At 41.5% G+C, this 24599-nt stretch overlaps 1 protein-coding gene across 1 annotated transcript in view; it reads left to right on the top strand.

The window, feature by feature from the left end:
• The window catches only part of LOC126248287 (WASH complex subunit 4), a 190015-nt gene that overhangs the window by 39822 nt on the left and 125594 nt on the right, over nt 1-24599 (top strand). The window contains exons 4-6 of the mRNA XM_049949137.1: nt 3208-3398; nt 6091-6315; nt 18475-18720. Coding sequence (XP_049805094.1) covers nt 3208-3398; nt 6091-6315; nt 18475-18720 — 662 coding nt within the window. The remainder of the gene's footprint in view (nt 1-3207; nt 3399-6090; nt 6316-18474; nt 18721-24599) is intronic.

Raw genomic sequence — 24599 nt, 5'->3', positions numbered from 1 at the left:
ATATACATTGCTATTCAGTCTGTTTTCAGCCTCTCATCCTGGCCCACATCCTCCACATGTGAGAAAAAGTGATGAAATTCAGTTTGTTGCAGAATCCTTGAACATATTCTTAATTTGAATATAATAAACTTTCTTGAGACTGAGAAGCTTATGTCCATAAATCAGCATGGTTTTAGAAAACATCAGTTGTGCGAAACTCGGCTTGCCCTTTTCTCATATGATATACTGTGAACTATGGCTGAAGGGCAACAGGCAGATGCCATATTTCTAAATTTCTGGAAGGCATTTGGCATGGTGCCCCACTGTAGGCTGTTAATGAAGGTACAAACATAGGAATAAGTTCACAGATATGTGTATGGCTAGAAGACTTCTTAAGTAATAGAACCCAGTATGTTGTCCTTGATGGCAAGTGTTTGTCAGGGACAAGGGTATTGTCAAGAGTTTCCCAGGGAATTGTGATAGGACCACTGTTGTTCTCTAAAATGATTTGACGGACAGGTTGGGCAGTAATCTACAGTTTTTTGCTGATGATGCTGTGGTGTACAGTAAAGTGTCGAAGTTGAGTGACTGTAGGAAGATACGAGACAACTTAGACAAATTTCCTGTTGATGTGATGAATGGATGCTAGCTCTGAATGTGAATGAATGAGACTGGTAGGAAGAAGATACCTGTGATGTTCAGATACACCATTTTTAATGTCCTGCTCGACACAGTCAAGTCATTTAAATACCTGAGTGTAAGATTGCAAAGCGATATGCAATGGAACAAGCAGGTGAGAATGGTGATATGGAAGGCGAATGGTTGACTTCACTTTATTGGGTACAAACAAGATAACATACGAGGGTCATTTCAAAAGTCCTGCACACTGTTACTGTGGTTTGATAAAGTTGAAATTCTAAATCTACATTGATACTTCCCAATCCACCATACAGCACATGGCGAAGCTCAACCCATACCACTGCTAGTCATTTCCTTTCCTGTTCCACTCGCAAATAGAACAAGGGAAAAAAGACTGTCAATATGCCTTCGTATGAGCCCTAGTATCTTGTATCCTGTCTTTATGGTCTTTACACACAATGTACGTTGGAGGCAACAGAATCATTTTGCAGTCTGCTTCAAATGCCTGTTCTCTAAATTTTCTCAGTAGTGTTCCTCGAAAATAATGTTGCCTTCCCTCCAGGGATTCCCATTTGAGTTCCCGAAGCATCTCCATAACACTTGCGTCAGTCGTGAGTGAGACATTAGGCGTGACTGTTGTATATGTGTTCTCTGACTTGCACAGGTGAGTGTAAGTAATTGAATTTTAAATTGAAAGCCGAAACTGAGTCGGGCCGGATTACATGCAGTTATCAGTGTTTCTACATCAAAACTGAATCTCCACATGGAAAGAACCCAACAGAAATTTACAGTGCTTTGAGAGAGGTGTGTGGGAACAGTGTAATCAATCACAGCACAGTATCACAGTGGTCTTCATGTTTCCATGAAGGTCAGCTAAGCACTGAGGACAACCTGAGAAGTGAAAGGCCATCAGCTGCAACAGGCTACACCTCTCAAGTTATTGTTAATGACATTTTGTGAGACGATCAATGAAAAAGTGATGAAATTCAGATGAGGGCAGAAAGTGTGTGAACAATTTATAAGATTCATTACTGAAAAGTTAAAGATGAGGAAAGGTGCTACTAGATGGGTTCCACATGATGTGAGTGAAGAGCATAAAGATCACAGAAGAATTGCAGACGAACAGCTCCAACATTATCAAACAGGAAGAGAACAGGTTCGGGAAGGGGTTGTTGCACTTGATGAAACCTGGGTACGAGGTTTTGAGGCATAACTGAAGACTCAGTTATCACAGTGGCAAAGTTCCAAAATGCCACACCTGCAAAAATTCCACCACCAACTATCAGAGGTGAAACTGATGTTGCCTTTGTGTACAACATGAACAGAGTCGTAGCTGCAAATAGTACACTGCAAGGGACGTCTACAATAGCTGTGTAGTACAAGCTGTTTTGGCAGAATTTTTTGCTCCTGAGCATTCGTTGAAGAACACCTGGCTTGCTTGCGGCTGGTATCCTCATTTTGCACAATACTGCAAGACCAGGTATTGCTGTACCAGTGAGAGACGTGTGTGACAAATACGGATGGGAAATATTTCCTCACCCACCATACATTCCTGATATGAGCATACCAGACTTTAATATGTTCCCCAAACTGAAGGAACAAGAGTGTACGCCTTTACTGCCTCCCTTGTTTCTTAGGGTGTAAACTAGATGGTGCTGCCACCCTGCCAGCTTGCTTTGTCGGGTAATATTTCTGCAAGAGTTCAAAGTTATGATGCAGAGGTATCAGGGTACCGGTGATATTAGAGCACTGGAGCAGATGAGATATTCAGACCATGGAGTTCTTAATCTGCTCTGGTTCCATGAATACACTACAAACCAACCACTACTGGTGCGTCCAAAACACCCTCCTTCACCTACAGCATCTAGATAGGATGATGCTTTTGCCGGCCGGGGTGGCCGAGCAGTTCTAGGCGCTACAGTCGGGAACCGCGCGACCGCTACGGTCACAGGTTCGAATCCTGCCTCGGGCATGGATGTGTGTGATGTCCTTAGGTTAGTTAGGTTTAAGTAGTTCTAAGTTCTAGGGGACTGTTGACCTCAGCAGTTAAGTCCCATAGTGCTCAGAGCCATTTGAACCATTTTGATGATGCTTTTCTGCTGGATTCCCAGGTGTAGAGGAACATGTCCACACTGGACACAGTTCCCTGCCACATAGATTTCTCCTCTGGTGAGAGGACCCACCAGCGTGTGGTGCTTGTGGTTTATCCCTGTCGGCATGCCGCATTTCAGTCAGTATGTTATTTGCTGACAAAAGGGCGGTACCACAATTACATATGGACTTGAGCTCTATTGTAGGTGACTATGATACATACAAGTGTAGTGTAAATTACAACATTCTGTGAGATTTCAAGGCTGTTCATTAAGTTACTATCACTGACTTCAACTGGGATCAGAGTGGCTGGGCGTCTCCCCTTACTTTTTACACACACACACACACACACACACACACACACACACACACACACACACACTCTATTTCATTATTATATTCTGTTCAATCAACTCACTGTGACACTTCATTATTTTAGCCTTTGATGTGAAATGAAGACCATTCACAACTGAAATGTTTTCTCAACCTCTTTTGCAGTTGAAGAAGGGACAAAGAATGAAGCTGCACAGTTGATGATTAGCCGTCTTTTACCCGATCTACAAAGTTTAGCATGCTTTTTGAAACGTTGTGAGCAAGTTGAAGTAAATATTATACAGCAAATTGCAGCACTGTATCCAACTACAAAGGATGTACCTCAGGTTATAAATGCAACAGACATCCACTTTCAGGTAGAGTACATAGAAAAATATATTAATTTATAGGGATTTAAGAAGGAAAGAAAAATTATTGCAGACTGAAGTAAAAGAACAAAAGTTTTCTGCCTAGTCTGCCTTATAGGTTATGAGCCTAGGTATGGTGGATAGCTTTTCTGTTATAACGGAAAAGCATATGTATATTAGATGTACAGAAACTTCAAATTGCACATTTTAATATTCTGTGCTATCCTAAATATTTTACAGGTTTGCCTTTCATCAGGAATGTGAAGTGATATTCCCTCTGAAATAAACTGCTGTGCTGTTACAAAATTTTAATGGACATTACAGTTAAGAAATGAAAAATAAAATCATTTTTGAAGATTGTAGTAGTTGACAGTACAGATTTTTTTATTTGTGCATGGTCTGTACTAATGCGAAATGTCCTATAGGTTTCATATTGTACTATACTAATAGTCCCTGTACAAGACTACATTTTCAGTTAGTTTCTCAAAGATTACTGAAAGATCCAGTTTTCAATCCAAATAATGTAAAAACTTCATTTTAAATTTTACACTTCACGTGAAATGTTGTCAGATATGCAGATTTCGAATTCAGATCATATGTAGTTTTGTATAAATCACATGAAGTCTTAAATGAAGCTAAAGTTAATCTTACTAATTGCAAATATGTGAATATATCTTTCAGTTTATTAAAATGAATGATTTTTGATAAGCCATTGTCCTCTTGTGTATGCAGAAAGAATAATGTACAGTAATGTCAGTAGGAAGTATTACTGAGAACTGACTTACTGTAATAGGAATGAAGTTTATGTGCATTTGATGCATGCAACATTGTTACAGTGAGAAAATACTTCTTCAGCATTTGCAAAGGAGATGATGTTTGCAATGATAAATATAAAATTGTTCAGTGCTACAATTTTTTTAGTGTAATGACAGTTAAATGGTATTTTTGGAAATATTGAAAAATGTTAATATAAATTTGTTTTTTATTCATGTTTCTTAGTTTCTGAAATTGTGACAGTATGTCTGGAATTCAAATTCCAGTTCATCTGTGTGGCTTTTGGTTTTTTGTGATCTTTGTAGATTATTCACAGTGCATTTCCTTCCACATAATCTAAAACATAGATATCACTCCATTTATAACATCTCCACTGTCAGTGCCTCATTAAAACAGAAATACATAACACATTAATTGAAATAAGTGTCAGGGTTTCCAGGACTGAACAACTTAAGGTTTCATCATGTGGGGTATTGTATTTTTCTCATAAAGCATATATTTTTGTGTTTTAAAGAACAATTCTTCTAAAAAAAAAAAAAATAAATAAATAAAATAAAATAAAATTTATGTACTAGAATAAAATTCATACTGTAAATGGAAATTCATATCCTTAAAGAATTCTGAATGCGGGATATATAGTATTAGGTGGCTAGTTTTCTTGTCTGGCAGGTCTATGGAACACTCTTCATGTTTTCTGGTGTCCAGGGTGATCTCAGCAGCAGAAATGGAACACAGGAGAATTTACATATAGTAACTGTCACTTTTGGGTTTCTAGTAAAGACGAGCTCATGGAAATGTTACACTGACTTCACTGAAATCATTATTTCAGAAAAGACACTGCAGCATTTTAAAAGTGCGCCATTAAACAAAAAGAAATAATTGCAGTTTTGTTCATTAATGTTGTACTGGCATGAAATTTCTTCATAAAACACAATGTGAAAGAAAAAGTATCTTACAAGGCATTAAACATTCAGAATTGTTTCCTTCTTTATATTTATAAGAGCATTTAAATGCAAATTCTAGTAATGCTTAGGCTTGTTGCAGAATGTGCCTAGAATAATTCTCATTTTTGTTAACAGTAATTGTTATTACAATTTTATTTTGTACTACTGATATTTATCATTTTGCCAGTAGTACAGTATTTGTAAATATGAATACTAGAGTTCTGACTACAGAGAAATTTTTCATGGCCTCGTCCATTTGTCAAAAAGAGAAGTGAAAGAAAGTACTTTCAGTATTTGCTAATAGTCTCTAGTTACTGATGCAATTACAGATGAATCTAGTACCTTTTGACAGGCTGTAATTGTTTTACATTATCTCAAAATAATGAATGTTGTATTTCTGTCTTTCGACTTCAAGCAAAGTGTTAAACTTTTTATGCTCAAGACATAGTAGACTGAAAGAAAGAATGATTTTGGCATGATTTCAGATCAATGCTGCTTGTTTCCTTTCCCTTTTTGCCTCATATAAGGATGAAGGGATGAGAGCTATACTCATAGCTTTGTATTTTGGAGGCAACGCTCATACTGAATGAGTTGTGAAGCATGTCAGGGTAGGTGAATCAGCAGGAAGGTATTCTTAAATACCAGTGCTATCTACGCTCATGATTTGGTCAGGCAGGTAGTTTTAATGTCAAGGCGTACATTATGATATACACACTTTGAAATGAAATATTTATTTAATGAAAGGAGCAATTTTGTTGCAACTTTCCTGTAGTAAGCATGTGAAGAAATAGATTTACATATAAATTCAGAAATTACTTGATACAAAGAAAGAGGTGTGTGTGTGTGTGTGTGTGTGTGTGTGTGTGTGTGTGTGTGTGTGTGGTTGGGGGGGGGGGGTTGCATGTGTGCGTCTTCTGAAGTCTTTGAAGAACTTCATAAGTACACTTCAATGACAGACACTCAAATAATTATTTATCTTTCAGGATGTTTTTGAGCATTTAGGAGATCTCCTTTTGATTTTGGTGACTCTGGATGAGATTATAAGCACCCAGAGTACTTTACATAATCATTGGAGCCTGTTCAAACGCACGATCAAATCTGTGCACCATGATCCAACAAAATTTGGTGTTCCTCCAGAAAAACTCAAGACCTTTGAGAAAATGTTGTGTGAACTGGAAAACCAATTACTCACAGGAAAAATATTTCAGGTAACAGCAACATACAATATTAAAATGTTTGTGATGTTAACTAGTACAAAGCTAGCCCACATAATAATAGCATTTATTTTCATACATTGAGTAGTTGTTTATGCAGTGACTTCTACCACTCCTTATGCCAAAAGTTTCGGAGGGGCATTTCACAGGTGCATATTTTTGCGTAACATTACATTCATTGGAGACATTCATAAGACAGAGGAACACTTTTTTATCAAATAAGAGTTTGTCTTTAGAACAGAAAAAAACAGTCTTAGTTGCACATGATAGGTTTATTTAAACTTAACATGTGACATGTTTTACCTCTTCTTGACATAATCAGACAATCTGGGGAAATTACAAACTGGTATCAGTTATAAATTGCTATTCAAGGCAATAATAAATGAATAAATTGAGAATAGCAAGAGGAAGACATTCACAGATTGGACTATGGAACACAGGACCACATTTGTGTTTCAGGGGTTGGTGAGGGACATAAATTCAACTCATAAAATATTGCACCACAACTCAGTTTACTGATAAAAATTCTTGCTAATCATAATTGAGGCATTGTAATTGAGAGTTTCATAGAAATGGGAAGTAACAGCCAGATAGCCACTGTCAATACTTCATTACATCGCCTAGAAGCAACACGAGAAAAGGTAATGACAGTAGGAAAAAGAAAGCTGCTAAAGCATGGAAGAGGTACCTAACTTACACACATAGGTATGTTCAGTGAGCAGAGAAAACTAAGGAGTTCAAAATATATAAATATATAATGGCTAGGCTAATACATCTTTGGCAAGTTAAAGGGCACTAATAAGTGTAAAGAAACAGCTAAAATGTTCAGTAAAAGTATGAAGCAACGAAGCCAGAAGCAATGCTAAACTGGCAAACTAACTGTAATAATGATAACTTACATATGAAGAAACTGCCCCTTGAACACAAATATGGTCTGTTCACAATACTGTGAGTACATGCTGTTGTGCCAAAAACTAGACTGCCAAGCAAGTGTCAAGGCCCTGTGGAGCTGTAGCGAGAAAAGGCCCTCAAGGTGGTGTGCTAAAACATAACTGATGGCTAAGGCTTAAACATAATAATTAATAAGTATACATGTAGCAACCCAATTTAAAAATACACATCATTATATCCAAAAATGTTTAATGCTTCAAAAAGACCTGATCATTTATTAGATTCAGAGATTTGAAATAGATATGCTTAGAAGTTTGAAACTCTTCCAACAAATTCAATTTCTTTCATTTGTTGGCCACATGAAGGATTTTAAGGTTTAGATTTGGGGCCAATGGCCAGAAGATTTGAGGTGCTGGGCAAAGGGGGAAAATTTTTTCACCTGGCCCTTTTCACCCCACCCCCCACCCCTCCCCCACCGGGAGATGCTTGCTAAACCTAACAGGAAAAAATCTCCTTGTTTGACCGATATACTTGGTGGAACATTCTGTACACCTAATTTTTTAGACACCTGAGTTAAGAGAATAAATTCCTGATAGGTTGCTCATTATGTGGGAACGTGTATTGCATGGGAGAGCTCTTTGAAAAAACGAGTTTAACATTAATATACTGAAATAGCTTAGCCAAGTTGTAGAAAAATGGCCCAAGAAACGGAATAGCCACACATGTGCTTTTGCACACTGCGGATGTAAGTGAAGAATTATTAGTGGAGACTACAGCATTTTTTTGTTCTTTGTATAAACAGTCCATCAGCGAAGGGCTGCAACCTTTTTTACATGCTACAAAGTTCAGATTGTCTAACTATTTATTGATTCCACTGTCAGAGGGAGGGAGTTCACACATTTGTGTTATACCAGCTCTAAAACAGCTGAGACTGTTGTGCCAAAATGTGACTGACTTGAGTTGATGTTTTGAATGTAAAGTTGGAGACTCAACATTCCCCTTGTGTATCATAAACAGATTTGAGACAGCGGTTGGCAGGAAATACAATATTCTTGTTTGAAATAAGCCAGTGCAAAAACTTTTCTTACTTACATAGCCTCTTTTTCATAAATTAAAAAACCCTCATTGTTTTTGTTGAATACAAGAAATTGATGAAATTGTAAAAGGTTTATCAACCTGTAATGCCACAGAGGATAATTGGCCCGTAGAAAGGCACAGTAAGTGTTAAATGTGATGCACCTATCACTGAAAGCCTTTTAAGACAAATTTATTGCAATGAGCCCCAGGGGTAAAACTGCCTTATGAAATATTGATTCCTGTTCCAGCAGAAGGATGTATCGTACAGTATGACCCGGCATTTATGTTCCCAGAATTAATGTTTTCTTGTTGTTTATAACATTTTTTGTCAGTCCCTTCAAATTCTCTGTGTTCAGAATGCTAATTCTCACCTGCTTTTGCATTATCATAGTTACAAATTTCCCACCATAACACTTAATGAAACAGAGTTAATGGAGAGAAACAAAAACAATACAAAAATGTGAGAGTTGTAACGAAACTAGTAAGGCATTAGCTTTTATGTAGTGTTGACAAACATTCCACTTTGTCTCTCTAGTTTTGAATTGACAGAAGTTGTTAAAAGTTGGAACAGTTCATGCTGCTAGTGCTTGTCTCCTAGCACTGTCACCCTAACAACTACTACAGTGTGTGTAGTGTTTTTAGTAGTTATGTTATCAAATGAAGTGTTGTATTTGGCTAAAACTCCAGAATTAGTCCAAATGGGGCAAAAAGTTGGCTGTGATAAACAAGAGCTGTGGTAGCATTTCTTCCAGATAATAAACAATGTTTGAACTGTCACAGATCTCGTGGCTCTTGCAAGAAAAGTATGAACTACAAGGGAATTTTTGGCACATTATATTGTATTAAAAGAAAAAGGGGGCAATAACTTTTAGCTGCAGGGAGATACAATCGTAATTCAAAATTTTTAAGGCTTTCATGGACACTTGTTGACAAACTGCCTGTTGGCTTCTGTCTCAGGGTCTTCAGCCAATGTTTGTCTGATGATTTTCCTGACATTTCAGCAGCACGAGTGACTGTCGTTGTTGAAGCATCACCCCACTCCTAATGACCATTGCTGGAGCTGGACTGGAGCCAAGCTCACGGCTGCAGACTATATGTATCTGGTGCGCCAACATTCAAGGACTTCTCCGCAGTCATTTCTGGTGCAGTTCTCCTCTTACTACCGGCAACGGTTGTTCGCTGCAGCACGAGAATCCAGGCTCCGTTAACCTTGAGGCTTTCTTCTTTCTAGTTGAAGCTATTTTTGTGTTTGTATATTTCTATAGCTTCTCTGAACAAGTGGGTGTGATAGCTCTTCTCTACAGCCAGAACTTCCGTGCCAGTGAATTTTACTATGTGGTCGGCCATACACAGTGCGTGCTTTGCCATGGCCTATTTATCCACCTGCCTCAACCTGCAATGTCGCTTATGTTCTGTGATCCTGGAGTTCATTGATCATCCAGTCATTCCAACATAAACTTTTCCCCGTGCGCATGGTGTGCAGTATATTCCTGACATTGTACGTGTGTCCTTTTTCACCTTTGCCGATCTGAGACACTCTTAGATTTTCTTTGTCAGTCAGTAAATAGGCTTCACACTGTATTTGCCTGATATATGGCCAATTCTATCCATCACTCGGGGAATGTATGACAGAAAGACCATACCCCGAATTCCTTTCTCCATAATGTCACTTCACTGAGGGTTTGACTGTTACATTTCTAATATAACTTGGGAGTACCCATTGCTCCTCAGAGTACTTTCCAGGTGTTGCATTTCGCGTCTGAGGTGCTGTGGCTCACATATTCATCTTGATCACGTTACGAGCATATTAACTGTGCCTCTTTTCTGGCTTGGGTGGTGATTTGACAGTTTGTGCAGGTATTGGTCTTTGTGTGTCGGTTTTCGTTACAAGCTCCGTCCCAGGTTTTCACCATTCCTTGTGACCAGCTAATCTAGAAATGGTAACTGTTTGTTCTTTTCTGCTTCCATGGTAAATTTTACAGTGGCATGGAGGCTGTTCTATAGTCTTAGGAAGTCATCGAGCTGTTCCTCACCATGTCTCCACACAAGGAACATATCATTGGAGCATCTGTACCACACCTTAGGTATACAAGGTGCCAAGTCCACTGCCTGTGCTTTGAACTGTTCCAATAAGAATTTGGCCACCACTAGACTAAGAGGACTATCCATGGCAACACCTTCCAGGTGTTCGCAGAAGTTATCATTCCACCTGAAATAGCTCATGGTGAAATATGCACGAAAGAGCTTGATGATGTCTTGCGGGAAAATGGCACCAATGTGCTCTAGAGTGTCACTTTTGTAAACAAAGAAACAACATTAAAGCTAACCCGAATGTCATATGTTGTAAGTTATAGTTTCTTAAACTTCTCAGTGAAATGTCCCGAGGCCTTTATGTATGTGTCAGTCTTCCCCATTTGTGGTTGGAGCAGAGAGGCCAAGTGTTTTGGCAGTTCATACATCGGTGAGCCAGAAGCGCTAACAGTCAGTCATGTTATGGATCTTTGGTAATCCATACAGGCAAGGTGAAAGGGCTTCTGTATTGTGCAGGTTCCTGTGTATATCAACTGGCAGAGAAGATGCTTGATTAATAGATTCATATTTCATGTAATATGCTGTGTTGGATCTGCACTTAGTTTTTGGTATGTCATTGGATCTAATAGGTCCTGAATCTACTGCTCATAATCTTTGATCTTCGTTATGATGGTTGCATTTCCCTTATCAGCAGGCAGTGCCAATATACTTTTTTTGGTGTTAAGACTCTTTATCCCTTCTACCTCACCTTTCTTCAGGTTGCAAGCTGGTAGTTTTGCTCAGGACATTAGCATGGCTGCTTCAGTGGGTATTTCCTCTGCTGCTTTACAAGGAAGGGTCCAAATGGCCACTTCAGTATTAGTAATGAAGTCCTTCATAGGTATAGTTATCAGGGTGATAGCGAAATTCCCTCAGTTTTGAAGGACAGACTCTTCCTCTTTAGTCAATTGTCATTCAGTGAGGTTGACCACTGTGCGTGACATGTCAGGAATTGCCTTGTTAATCTACTCCTGGCTTCTTGCAAACTTTTTCTTGTGTCACACATTGCAGCACTTAAGTTTGTTCTGCATGGTCCTGTGAGTGATGCTGTCGATCTTGTCCCAGTCATCTCAGTGCATTCTGCTAGTTAGTTGATAGAAAATGTCCAAAAGTTCATCATTCATTCTTGCTAAGTATCTCCATGTTGTGTGAATTTTCTCTTGAAGGAAATCTTATTCCATTCTGTTGTACATTCGATGTGCTTGGGTGGTGGTGAATAGGCGCTTACATTTCAAGAACTCCGATGTAGCACCTTCATCCCGGCACCACGACAGAAAGGTGAGAGAGGACATCATTTGTGCTTCCTTCTTCTGTCATTAGTCAAGGTGTTGGTACAATCTGCAAATCTGCTCCCTATAGAGGCATAATACAAAATTGTTAAGGCTTTCTTGGCCACTTTTTGACAAGAATGGATGAGGAATTTTTGGACATTTTCTATCAAATTACAAGCAGAATGCATCGAGATGACTTGGACGAGATCAACAGCATCACTCACAGGAGCATGCAGAATGAACTTGAGTGCTGCATTGAGTGACAGAAGAAAAAGTTTGCAAGATGCCGGAAGCAGATCAACAAAGCAATCCCCAACATGTCACGCACAGTGGTCAACCTCACCAATCACAACTGACAGAAGAAGAAGAAGAATCTGTCCTTCAAAAAGGAGGGAATTTCACTATCATAATTAGAACTATACCTATGGAAGATGTTATTGCTAATACCGAAGCAACTATTAGGACCCTTCCTTGTGAAACAGCAGAGGAAACACACACTGAAACAGCCAGGAAACTGTGCCGAGCAAAACCACCAGCTTGCAACATGAAGAAGGAAGTGGTACAAGCTATCAAGAGTCATAACTCCAACAAGAGTATACTGGAACTGCCTGACAATGGGAGAAATGCAACCATCCTAGTGAAGACCAAAGATTATGAGCAGAAGATTCGGGATTTATTAGATCCGACGACGTACCGAAAACTAAGCGCAGATTCAATGCAGCTTGTCACACGGAATATGAATCTGTTAGTCAAGGCATCTTCTCTGCTGACTGATATGCAGAGGAGCTTCCATGACACAGAAGTCCTAATATCTTGCCTGTGTGGATTACCAAAGATTATAAGAACAATGTTCCACTAAGAACAATGGTTAGCGCTTCTGGCTCACCGACGTATAAACTGCCAGAACACTTGGCCTCTCTGCTCCAGCCACATGTGGGAAAGACTGATACATACTTAAAGAACTCGGGAAATTTCATGCAGAAGCTGAAGAAAATAGAACTTGCACCAAACAACATCCTGCTCAACTTTGATGTTGTTTCTTTGTTTACGATTTTGCCACTCAGCAACTCTCTGGTGGACACTGGTTCCATTTTCCTGCAAGACATCACCAAGCTCTTTCATGCATGTCTCACTAACAAGCTATTTTATATGGAATGACAACTTCTACAAACAGCTGGAAGGTGTTGCCGTAGGTAGTCCTCTTAGTCCAGTGGTGGCCAACTTCTTCATGGAACATTTCAAAGCACAAGCACTGGACTTGACAGCTTGCAAACCTAAGGTGTGGTACAGATATGTCAATGATACCTTCCTAAGGCAATTGGTGTGGTACAGATATGTCAATGATACCTTCCTAAGGCAATTGAACAGCATTCATGCCAACATAAAATTTACCATGGAGGTAGAAAAGGACAAACAGCTACCATTTCTAGATATGTTGGTCACAAGGGATGGTAAAAACCTGGCACACAGCATGTAACAAAAACTCTCTCTCTCTCTCTCTCTCTCTCTCTCTCTCTCTCTCACACACACACACACACACACACACACACACACACACAGACCAGTACCTGCACAAACTATAAAATCACCACCCAAGCCAGAAAAGAGGCATGATTAATACACTCGTAACATGAGCAAGACAAATATGTGAGCCACAGCACCTCTGACACAAAATGCAACACCTGGAAGGTGTTCTGAGGAGCAATGGGTTCTCCACAAGTTATATTAGCAGTATAACATAGTCAAACACTAGGCGGAGTGACATGTCAGAAAAAGAAATGTTGGGTACAGGCTGTCTGCCATACATTCCCAAAGTGATGGAAAGAATCAGATGTATATTGGGCACAAACAGCATGAAGTCTATTTACAAACTGACAAAGAAAATGTAAGTGTGTCTCAGATCAGCAAAGGAGAAAAGGGACCCATCTGCAATATAATGCATAACATACATGTGTGAAGAAGATTATATTGGAGTGACTGGATGAGCAATCAACACCAAGATCACAGAACATAAACGACATTGCAGGCTGGGGCAGGTGGAGAAATCGGCCATGAAGCGACATTGCAGCTTGAGGTAGGTCGAGAAATCGGCCGTGGCAGAGCACATGTTGTGTGTGGCCGACCACATAGTAAAATTCACTGACACGGAAGTTCTGACTGTAGAGAAGAGCTATCACAACCAGTTCTTCAGAGAAGTTATAGAAGTACACAAACATGAGAATAGCTTCAACTAGAAAGAAGAAAACCTTGAAGTAAACAGGTCCTGGATTCCAGTGCTGCAACAAACAATTGTCGCAAGTAGCAAGAGGAGGACTACATTGGAAATGACCGTGTAGAAGTCATTGAATGTTGGTGTGACAGGTACATACAGTCTGTGGCTGCCAGCTTGACTCCAGTTCACCACCAGCAATAGAGGGTGAAGTTTTGACAATGCCAGCCAACAGGCAGTTCGTCACCATCATAATTTGTCACGTATGTTCAGCACTTCTTTGAGCATACGTCCCAATATCTGAGGTGTCAGTTATGATGATACCTGTTGTTAAGGATACCTTGATCAATGTGCTTGCCAGTGAGCTACATAGCAGCAAGTGCTAGCTTGTGAGCCTTAACTTGTAGAACTTTGTAGTTTCCTGCCTTTTCCAGCAGGTGTGGCATTGTCAGGTTGGGTCAACGGTGTGAGTTAGTAGGGAATGTGGGAGAGCAGTAGTGGAGCAGAGTCAGTCGAGTGAACATGTAATAGACGAATTTTGAGCCAGAAATGCGCACAGGTGAATACAAAGTGTGTAGAAGTGCATTGAGAGAAATATTTACTTGGAATAAGAATGTTGACTCATTTGTGGCTTTTTGGAGTGCATTAGCTTTAAAATTTGTCAGTATAATCAAAGGAATGAGTGTGAAACAGGTAAGCACGTTTTCCATTGTTTGAAGATGAATAAATTAAGTTAAAAGACATCATCTTTTATTTCAAAGGAACCTCATCCTTTTATATGATTAATTTGATATTAAATAACTACAGTTACAAGTATAGTTAGGCACTAGTTTAATGTTTTTGTGCGGCCATGGCTGAAAAAAGTCTATCACTGTATAGTCAGATAATAAACTTTTAGGATTATTGTCAGATCTCTTAAAATTTTGGGGCAAGAGCTTACACCTGACAGCACAGCTAAAACGGAACTGCACATTCTGCTCTATATCATGTCTGACAGAAATACACTCCTGGAAATTGAAATAAGAACACCGTGAATTCATTGTCCCAGGAATGGGAAACTTTATTGACACATTCCTGGGGTCAGATACAGCACATGATCACACTGACAGAACCACAGGCACATAGACACAGGCAACAGAGCATGCACAATGTCGGCACTAGTACAGTGTATATCCACCTTTCGCAGCAATGCAGGCTGCTATTCTCCCATGGAGACGATCGTAGAGATGCTGGATGTAGTCCTGTGGAACGGCTTGCCATGCCATTTCCACCTGGCGCCTCAGTTGGACCAGCGTTCGTGCTGGACGTGCAGACCGCGTGAGACGACGCTTCATCCAGTCCCAAACATGCTCAATGGGGGACAGATCCGGAGATCTTGCTGGCCAGGGTAGTTGACTTACACCTTCTAGAGCACGTTGGGTGGCACGGGATACATGCGGACGTGCATTGTCCTGTTGGAACAGCACGTTCCCTTGCCGGTCTAGGAATGGTAGAACGATGGGTTCGATGACGGTTTGGATGTACCGTGCACTATTCAGTGTCCCCTCGACGATCACCAGTGGTGTACGGCCAGTGTAGGAGATCGCTCCCCACACCATGATGCCGGGTGTTGGCCCTGTGTGCCTCGGTCGTATGCAGTCCTGATTGTGGCGCTCACCTGTCGGCGCCAAACACGCATACGACCATCATTGGCACCAAGGCAGAAGCGACTCTCATCGCTGAAGACGACACGTCTCCATTCGTCCCTCCATTTACGCCTGTCGCGACACCACTGGAGGCGGGCTGCACGATGTTGGGGCGTGAGCGGAAGACGGCCTAACGGTGTGCGGGACCGTAGCCCAGCTTCATGGAGACGGTTGCGAATGGTCCTCGCCGATACCCCAGGAGCAACAGTGTCCCTAATTTGCTGGGAAGTGGCGGTGCGGTCCCCTACGGCACTGCGTAGGATCCTACGGTCTTGGCGTGCATCCGTGCGTCGCTGCGGTTCGGTCCCAGGTCGACGGGCACGTGCACCTTCCGCCGACCACTGGTGACAACATCGATGTACTGTGGAGACCTCACGCCCCACGTGTTGAGCAATTCGGCGGTACGTCCACCCGGCCTCCCGCATGCCCACTATACGCCCTCGCTCAAAGTCCGTCAACTGCACATACGGTTCACGTCCACGCTGTCGCGGCATGCTACCAGTGTTAAAGACTGCGATGGAGCTCCGTATACCACGGCAAACTGGCGGACACTGACGGCGGCGGTGCACAAATGCTGCGCAGCTAGCGCCATTCGACGGCCAACACCGCGGTTCCTGGTGTGTCCGCTGTGCCGTGCGTGTGATCATTGCTTGTACAGCCCTCTCGCAGTGTCCGGAGCAAGTATGGTGGGTCTGACACACCGGTGTCAATGTGTTCTTTTTTCCATTTCCAGGAGTGTACATTTAATGTATTTCATTATTTCACCACATTGATTGACACTGCACAGGGAGTGTCACTGCTCACACACTTGTGCAAGTATAATGTGTGCTCCATCCTTTCTTTTGTATAAATTGCACACACTGGAGTAACTCCAAACAATGGAGGGTAAACTGTCAAATTTGAAGACCACTTTCTGAGTCACATGTGGCCCAGTTACCACAGACAACATACAGACTTTAAAACAAGCATGCTATGTAGGGTGTGGCTAACTGGCTTAATTTGACACCAGTTGCCTTGTGTACAAGATAGATGATCAGTACAGATATGTGGACCTGGAATTTGAGATGATCTGATTGTGTTTGTCAGCATTTCACTAGGTCTTGCGATGAAATAATTGAAATGAGGCTGGACTCATCTACTGCAAGGCCATTGAAGATTGCATTTTAACATCCATTATGTTATTAAAGCTTTGCAATGCAGTTTTAGTTGTCAAACACTGTTTCCAGCTGAGACACGTACCTGCTTCTCACTTTCAGTGACAGACATTGGTCGAGGAGGTGTAGTGAAAAAGACATTTGGACCTGCATTCAGGGCAGTGGCAGTTCAAATACCCATAATGTCATCCAGATATTGGTTTTGTGCTGTTTTTCTAAATGAGTTAATGCAAATGTTGGGCTGTTTCCTTTGAAAAGGACGTGGCCTTTTTTTTACCTGATCCAAGCATATGTTGTGTCACTATAGTGGTATGCGCATAAGAAAGCAGTTGGTGGGGCAGTGTGCTGTGGCAGTGAACCAGGCGTGCCAGGCAGTGTCATTATTCTTCCATGTCTGTATGTAGAATTTGCTTTGGGGTGTGCATAGAATATTTAATGTTGATTTTGTGGTAGTTGGAAGTATGGTCTAGGCACTCGTGCACTGTAGTGTTCATTATGGTTGGCATAAAGCAAACACAGCAAGTATTACGTTAAGAAGTGACAGCAGTTTCTCTGAGGATTTAAATTGTTTTAGGGAGACTTAGAAGCAGAAAGAGTGGTCCAGTGTGGGATGTGGCCAGTTACAGAGGTAGACAATGGCTGGAGCTTGTGACATGGGATGAAGACATAAAGCACACTTGTGATGCAGCAAAGTATTTTCTTCACCAGGTTGCCCTCCATGGGTTGGGTGCACGCAACAACTGTGGTTATATTGGGCTAGATAGAGCAGCAATCAGTCATGGAATTAAGTTGCTTTAATATGTCATTTATAGTAACAACGCAGATCAGATTTCGACCTGTTTCAGGTCATTATCAATGCAGTGCGGAATTGTAGCAGTTGTTCATGCTCAAGTGAATGCTTACACAGTTCAACCATGGGCAATAAACCAATTGATAATGATTAAATTAGAGAGCATGTAAAATGTGGACGAGCAATAGCTAGAAAAATATTTATGAAAAAGGGAAATTTATTAACTTCAAATATAAATTGAAATGTTAGGAATTTCTTTCTGAAGATATTTGTCTGCAATATAGCCTTGTACAGAAGTGAAATGAAATGTGGACAGTCAGCGTATCAGACAAGAAGAGAATAGAAGCTCTTGAAATGTGGTGCTCCAGAAGAATCACAAATAGTAGATGAGTAGATCAAAATAACTTATGAGGAGGTACTGAATCAAATTGGGGAAAAAGAAAAGTTTATGGCCTAACTTGACCAAAGGAAAGGAACCATATATAGGGTGTATCCTGATGCAACAAGGAATCATCATTTTCTTATGGTGAAGTGTGAGGGTAAAAATTATGGGAGGAGGACCAAGGCTTGAGTACAGTAAGCAGGGTTAAATATAATAAAGTTGCAGTAGTTGTACAGAGATTGAAGAGGCTTTCACAGAATAGATTAGCATGGAGAGCTGTATCAAACAAGGCTTCAGACTGAAGATCACCAGTAGTTTTCCAAAGGAAAGTAGAAATGTCGCTTTTGTGGAAAATGTGTACTAAGCCCTGCATGAAATTATAAATACCCATGAAGAAGAATGAAAATTCAAAAACTAGTTTGTAATGCCCATTTTTTAATATTATTATTGTGTGCCTTCTGTTGCTCAACATGTCGTTTATACAGCGGATGGTTGTGTGTTCGCATACTACTGTTTAAATACCAAGAAAAGTTTTTAAATTTTGTGTACACTAATGAATCTCTCTGTTCAATTGTATTTATCTATGATATTTCATATCTTTATAAAGTGTTGCTGTCTTTACAGAGAGCAGTGGAACAGGCATTTGATGACAGAAAACCATCAATAAGTAAGAACACAGCACTAGCTGAAGAATTTGATGCATATATCCGTAGTACTTCAGCTGAATTGGAAGCGAGGCAGACAGAAAAACTAGATTCAGAGTCAGCATTACTCTGGGTGAAAACAAGTGCATTGTATGTTCTTAATTTTCATTTATTTGGATCACTGGATAAGAAGGTCTTCAAGCAACTGTGGGACTTCTCAAAAAAGGTAAAAAAGTGATCCTGTCTTTGTTTATTGTGCCATTAGATGACCAGTGTTATTTTACATTCACTTTAAAAATGCATTTCTTCTTCCAGATCCTTCCATTGATTATTCCTAACGTGTACTTTTTTATTTCATTGTGTTTTAAACTATTTGTTTTGTCCCATCATAAAAAGGGAAAACAATGAAAATAATTTTCTTGATCAAATCCAAGGTTAGGATATTGACAATGATCAGTCATGGTAATGGCATTTCGCACACAGTTTAGATCAGAATGATAGTAGATACACTGAGGTGATAAAAGTCATGGGATAGTGATATGCACGTATACAGATGGTGGTAGTATCGCATACATAAGGTATTAAAGGGAAGTGCATGGGCAGAGATGTCATTTGCACTCAGGTGATCTATGTGAAAAGGTTTCTGATGCGATTATGGCCGCATGACGTGAATTGACAGACTTTAAATGTGGAATGGTAGTTGGAGCTATGCACATGGGACATTCCATTTTAGAAATCATTAGGGAATTCAATATTTCGAGGTCTACAGTGTGAAGAATGCACCAAGAATACCACACTTCAGGCATTACCTCTCAGCACGGACAATGCAATTGCTGATGGTCTTCAGTTAATGACCAAGAGCAGCAGCATTTGTGTAGAGTTGTCATTGCTAACAGACAAGCAACACTGCATGTAATAACCACAGAAATTAGTGTGGGACATACATCGAACATATCCTTTTAAGACAATGCAGCAAAATTTAGTATTAATGGACTATAACAGCAGATGACCTATGCGAGTGCCTTTGTTAAGAGCACGACATTCCCTGAAGCACCTCTCCTGGCATCATGACCATGTGGGTTGGATCCTGGACAACTGGAAAACTGTGATCCATTTAAATGAGTTCAGATTTCAGTTGGTAAGAGCTGACGGTAGAGTTCACGCATGGCGCAGACTCCATGAAGCCATATACTCGAGTTGTCAACAAGGCACTGTGCAAGCTGGTGGTGGCTCCATAATGGAGTGGGCTGTGTTTACATGGAACTGATCATTAACTAGAAATTGTTATGTTCAGCTACTTGGAGACCTTTTGCAGCTATTCATGGTCTTCATGTTCCCGACCAACAATGAAATTTTTATGGATGACAATGTGCCACATCACCTGGCCACAGTTGTTTGTGATTGGTTTGAAGAACATTCTGGACAATCTGAGCAAATGATTTGGCCACCCACATTGAGTGACATGAATCCCATCAAACATTTATGGGACATAATCGAGAGATCAGTTTGTGCACAAAATCATGCACATTAAACACTTTTGTAATTACTTTTGTAATTATGGACTGCTATAGAGGCAGCATGGCACAAGATTTTTGCAGGGGACATCCAGCGACTTGAGTCCATATTGCACTGAGTTGCTACACTATGCTATTATAAAGGAGGTCCAACATGATATAATATAAAATGTCATACAAATTGGTTTCTTGGCTTAGGGGACTGAACATATCAGTTATTAGCTAGTGTTTTAAACACTTCTTTAAAGTTGACAAATTTACTGAGAAAGTTGGTTCAATACTTTAGGCACTGAATTCGTATTCATGTGGAACAAGGTTAAATACTAATCTGACCATCCTGTTGTATATTTTCCATTGTCTCCCTATATTACTTGAGGCAAATGCATGGTCAATTTCCTTCCCATCTTTTCCCAACTATGAAGTGTGTTCCACGTCACATGAAGTCAATGGATTTTGAACTCTGTGCTTTATACGTACATAGGCTTCCATAGCCAATGATAATTTGAACAAAATATTATTGAATATTATGCAGTGTAAGTTTGGAACACTAGATAAAACTATAAAACAGGCATTTCAAGAGCGGTCCTCTTCACTGCACCTAAACTGCAAGTTTCTGTGGCTGGTCTTTCCCATATACTGTCCTATTTTGATTGCCATACAGCAACTAATATCACTGTTTATGAATGCCATTCGACTGTTCACAATGAAGATGCCTTTTGAGTAGGGGTGGTTGTTCAGAAGGGTATAGCCTGTGCTACTCTTGCAGGCTATTGTCAGACAGTAGCAAATCAGCAGCTTGTACCGAGAGACAGCATTTTCATGCAGAAATACATTGATGCTGCACAATAGTTTTCTCAGGAACACCTGTTTATGCTGCTGGCTGATGAATACACTTGGTGTATTGGACTGGGATCACTGATAATGAGATTGTCAACAACTTTTACTTGCTACAGAACAAACTTAACATAAGACAATCAAAATGTAGTTCCAGCAAAGACAGCATTATTATTATTATTATTATTATTATTGGGGGGGGGGGGAGAGGGGGAGGATTCTGGTGAATAGTAAAGTGACATTGAAATGTATCAGTATATCATCTCACTTCAGTTTAACAGTTTCATTGCTCTTAGAATATTCACAAATAGTGCTTAATTTCAGATGAGGCGATTGCAGTGAACCACTTGGGCACTCAGCAATGTAGCCAGATGTTTTGACAGTGCCAGTGCCTGTGCCTGTTATCCCTAGTGATACACTCTTCTTATGTACCTTTGGTGGACCATATACACAAGGTGGCTTTGGTGCCTGTGGCTTCAGCCATTTCATGATATCTCGCACTGTAACCCAAAGAAACTGTAGTGTTACATCACTATCATCTAGTTGAGATCGGGTGTTCTGCCAGTGGTCCAAGCCTTCCCCACACAATATTTTTACTCTGTAACTCAATGACTTCATCAGGTGTTCTATGAGAATGGCTGCCTGGCTGCATATTTATGCCTGGACTGTGCATGGAGTTCCATTTGCCATCTATTCCGGATTGGGTGTCCCTACTTTGGTCCACACCTGCAAGGTGCACTTCCCCACTGCTCCAGGTGTTCCCCATTCTGTCCACACTCACTTTGGTCATCTCCTGTAGTGGTGACCGCTGCCTGGTGCTGTGTATGTGGTCTGATCCTGTCTTTTACCTCAGAGCCGGAGAAAACACAGAAGGTCATTTTTTGCAAGCTACCCTTCAGATTGGACCGTGAGTACCTCGGAGAGCTGTTCGAGCAAATGGACTTCCCCATTCACACTATGTCATGCAGGAAGGTGCCCAGGGACAGCTCTGACATGCCACTCGTCCTAATCATCCTTGACAACAGTGCAGCGAATAGGAAGATTTTCCAGGTCTTCCACATGGCAGATGTCGGAATCACTGTGAAGGAACTCCACAGAAGAGGTGGGCTGCCACAGTGCTTCAACTGTCAGAGCTTGGATGATGTTACCAAGTTCTCCCAGATGCTCCCACACTGTGTTAAGTGTATGGGGGATTACCTTAGTAGTGACTGCAAAATCCCGAAGACCGACTTGCCAACATGCTCCAACTGCAAGGAGAAGCACATTAAGAACAGTCTGCCCCAGATGTCCAGGAGATTGACATACAGTAGGAGCAGCCTGTGCCAGCCATAACAGGCATGCATGGCAGTGGACTGAAAGCAGAACACCCTGTGCCAGCCAGGGCAGGATGAGTGGGCTGTCAGAGAGTGCACCCAGTCCATGACTCCACCTCTTCATAGCCTGATGATTGAGCTCAACTGACAGCTGCACGCCCAGAGAAACCAGCCATGAGTATTGAAGCTGCAGAACTCAGGGTGGTGATGGCAGAAATTGCAAAGCTTCTGCAGCCGATCACATCTGCATTTCAGGTGTCTGTCCAGGCCATCACCACACCTGCATCCTCTGCACCCAAACATGGCTCATACACCAATGACGAGGGAGAGTTCTGGCAGTTCCTGCAAGAAGAGGCTGTGAATGTCTGCCTCGTCAGTGAAACCTTCCTAGGCACTGGTGTTAACATGTGAGCAACAAACTTCTGCTGCTACCACCACATAGCTAGAGGAATGACAGGCAGAAGGATGGCAGTATATATCTGTGCCACTATCAAATACAGTTGCGGGAAATGGTAACTTTTGAAACCAGTATCACAGTTGTCAGCAAATCGAAGGGCCAAGTGGCATTCATTGCTGCATATCGACAGCTGGGATGCATCCAGCAACCTAATGACTTCAATGTGCTGCTGGCATTGCATGGAAACCTTTTCATTTGTGGTGATTTGAACGCCAAACACCCAGATTGGAACTCCCGTGTGACCACCACCAGCTGAAGACGGCTGCTCAGAGTAGCCACTGACAGTGATGTGTGACCCCCACACACTATCCAAAATGTGACCGTCCTAAACATCACCATCATTAAGGGGACAACCCACAATACTTTTGTGACCAAACGCTGTTTTCTCTTCTGGGATCACCTGCCAGTGGTCTTCAACGTGGACACAGATGAGGTCGCGCCACCATAGAGCTGGAGCCCTCTACATGACATAGACTGGAACACTTCAGACTGCACCTGACTGAAACAGTCGCTTCTATGCCTGAACCTGACACTGAAGGCATGGAAGCAGCAACCACAGCTTTCACATGTTGCACACGGGACACAGCTGATGCAGCCACACCACATGGACCACTGGAGCCTAGGCATAGCTCTCACCAGCTTCCTCCAGACATCCTGCAGACAATCAGTGAGAAAAATGGACTGTTCCATGAATGGCAGGTCAGGAGACAACCTGTCACAAAAAGTCTGCTGAAGAGATTTCACTGCACAATCTCAGCTGCTGTCGCAAATTACCACAGTTGAGTCTGGGCTGGCAAGATTGCTACTCTCAGGATCAGTGATGGCAGTGCATGAAAAATGACCAAGCTGTTCCTGAGACGAAACCAGCACACCCCACTGCTGCATGCAGATCATGACATCATCTTGGAGTTGGAAATCAAAGCCAGCATGCTAGCCAATGCATTTGCAGCTAACTTTACGACAGTGGAAGATGTTATTGATGGAAACCACATCCACTCAGTGAAGTACTTGCTTCTGGTATTTGTGGCAAACGTATACCAAGGGAAAGTCCAACATTAATTCACAAATCTGCAGCTCAGGAAGGCTGAGGGCAGCAACAAAATGGGCAATGTCTTGCCGAAACAGCTGCTACCAGAAGGTTTCCCATTCTGATTGCAATATTCAACTCCATCCTTAGGACCTGCGTTTACCCCACTGTGTGGAGACATACTGAGGTGGTGGCCATTCCTAAGGCTGATAGAAAACTATCGGCTTGTCAGCCGGCTGCCAGCACTCTCAAAGAACTTAGAGAGGCTTACATGAAGTGGCTGCAGTGTCACATCAGGAAAGAAGGCTTGCTTCCTCACATGCAGTTTGGTTTCCATGAGGCTTACTCAATGCATCACCAGCTACTTTAACTGATGGAACAGCCGATGGGACTCGTGGAACATTGGGAGTACGTTGGGGTCATACTACTTGACACCTTCAAGGCCTTTGACAGTGTGTGGCACGATGGCCTCCTGTACAAGCTGCTTGACAATGTAGTACCTGCATTGCATGCCTGCCTGCCCCCAGTGTACCTGTGTGGCCTTACTTTCCATGTGCATTTGGACGGCAGCACATCAACAGTGCACACCATCAGATCGGGAATATCACAGGGGTCCATCCTAGGCTCCCGTGTGTTGTAACCTCTTGTGACTGTGACCGGAACGGTCACGGGATGGCTGAGAAAGCGCCTTCGAACTAACGAACGAATGGAAAGGACGGATATGAAACAATGACGGACGATGGAGAGAGACCTTACGACGACAACACGCAAGAAGTGACGGAGTGACAGAGACAACCAAATGAATCCAAGACGTCCATGAGTAATGAAAACAAAGAACAAACAACACACTGTCTGTTGAGGCAATGTGTAGAGACTCGCGCAATGATTAGACTTGCTGGCTGAGCGAGAGGCAGGCACTTAAATACTCTATCGGGGACACCGCTATTGGCCGCTGGAACC

The sequence above is a fragment of the Schistocerca nitens genome, chromosome 3 (assembly GCF_023898315.1).
Source record: "Schistocerca nitens isolate TAMUIC-IGC-003100 chromosome 3, iqSchNite1.1, whole genome shotgun sequence".
In the NCBI taxonomy this organism is placed as follows: domain Eukaryota; kingdom Metazoa; phylum Arthropoda; class Insecta; order Orthoptera; family Acrididae; genus Schistocerca; species Schistocerca nitens.
This window is presented reverse-complemented; position numbering and strand designations above follow the sequence as displayed.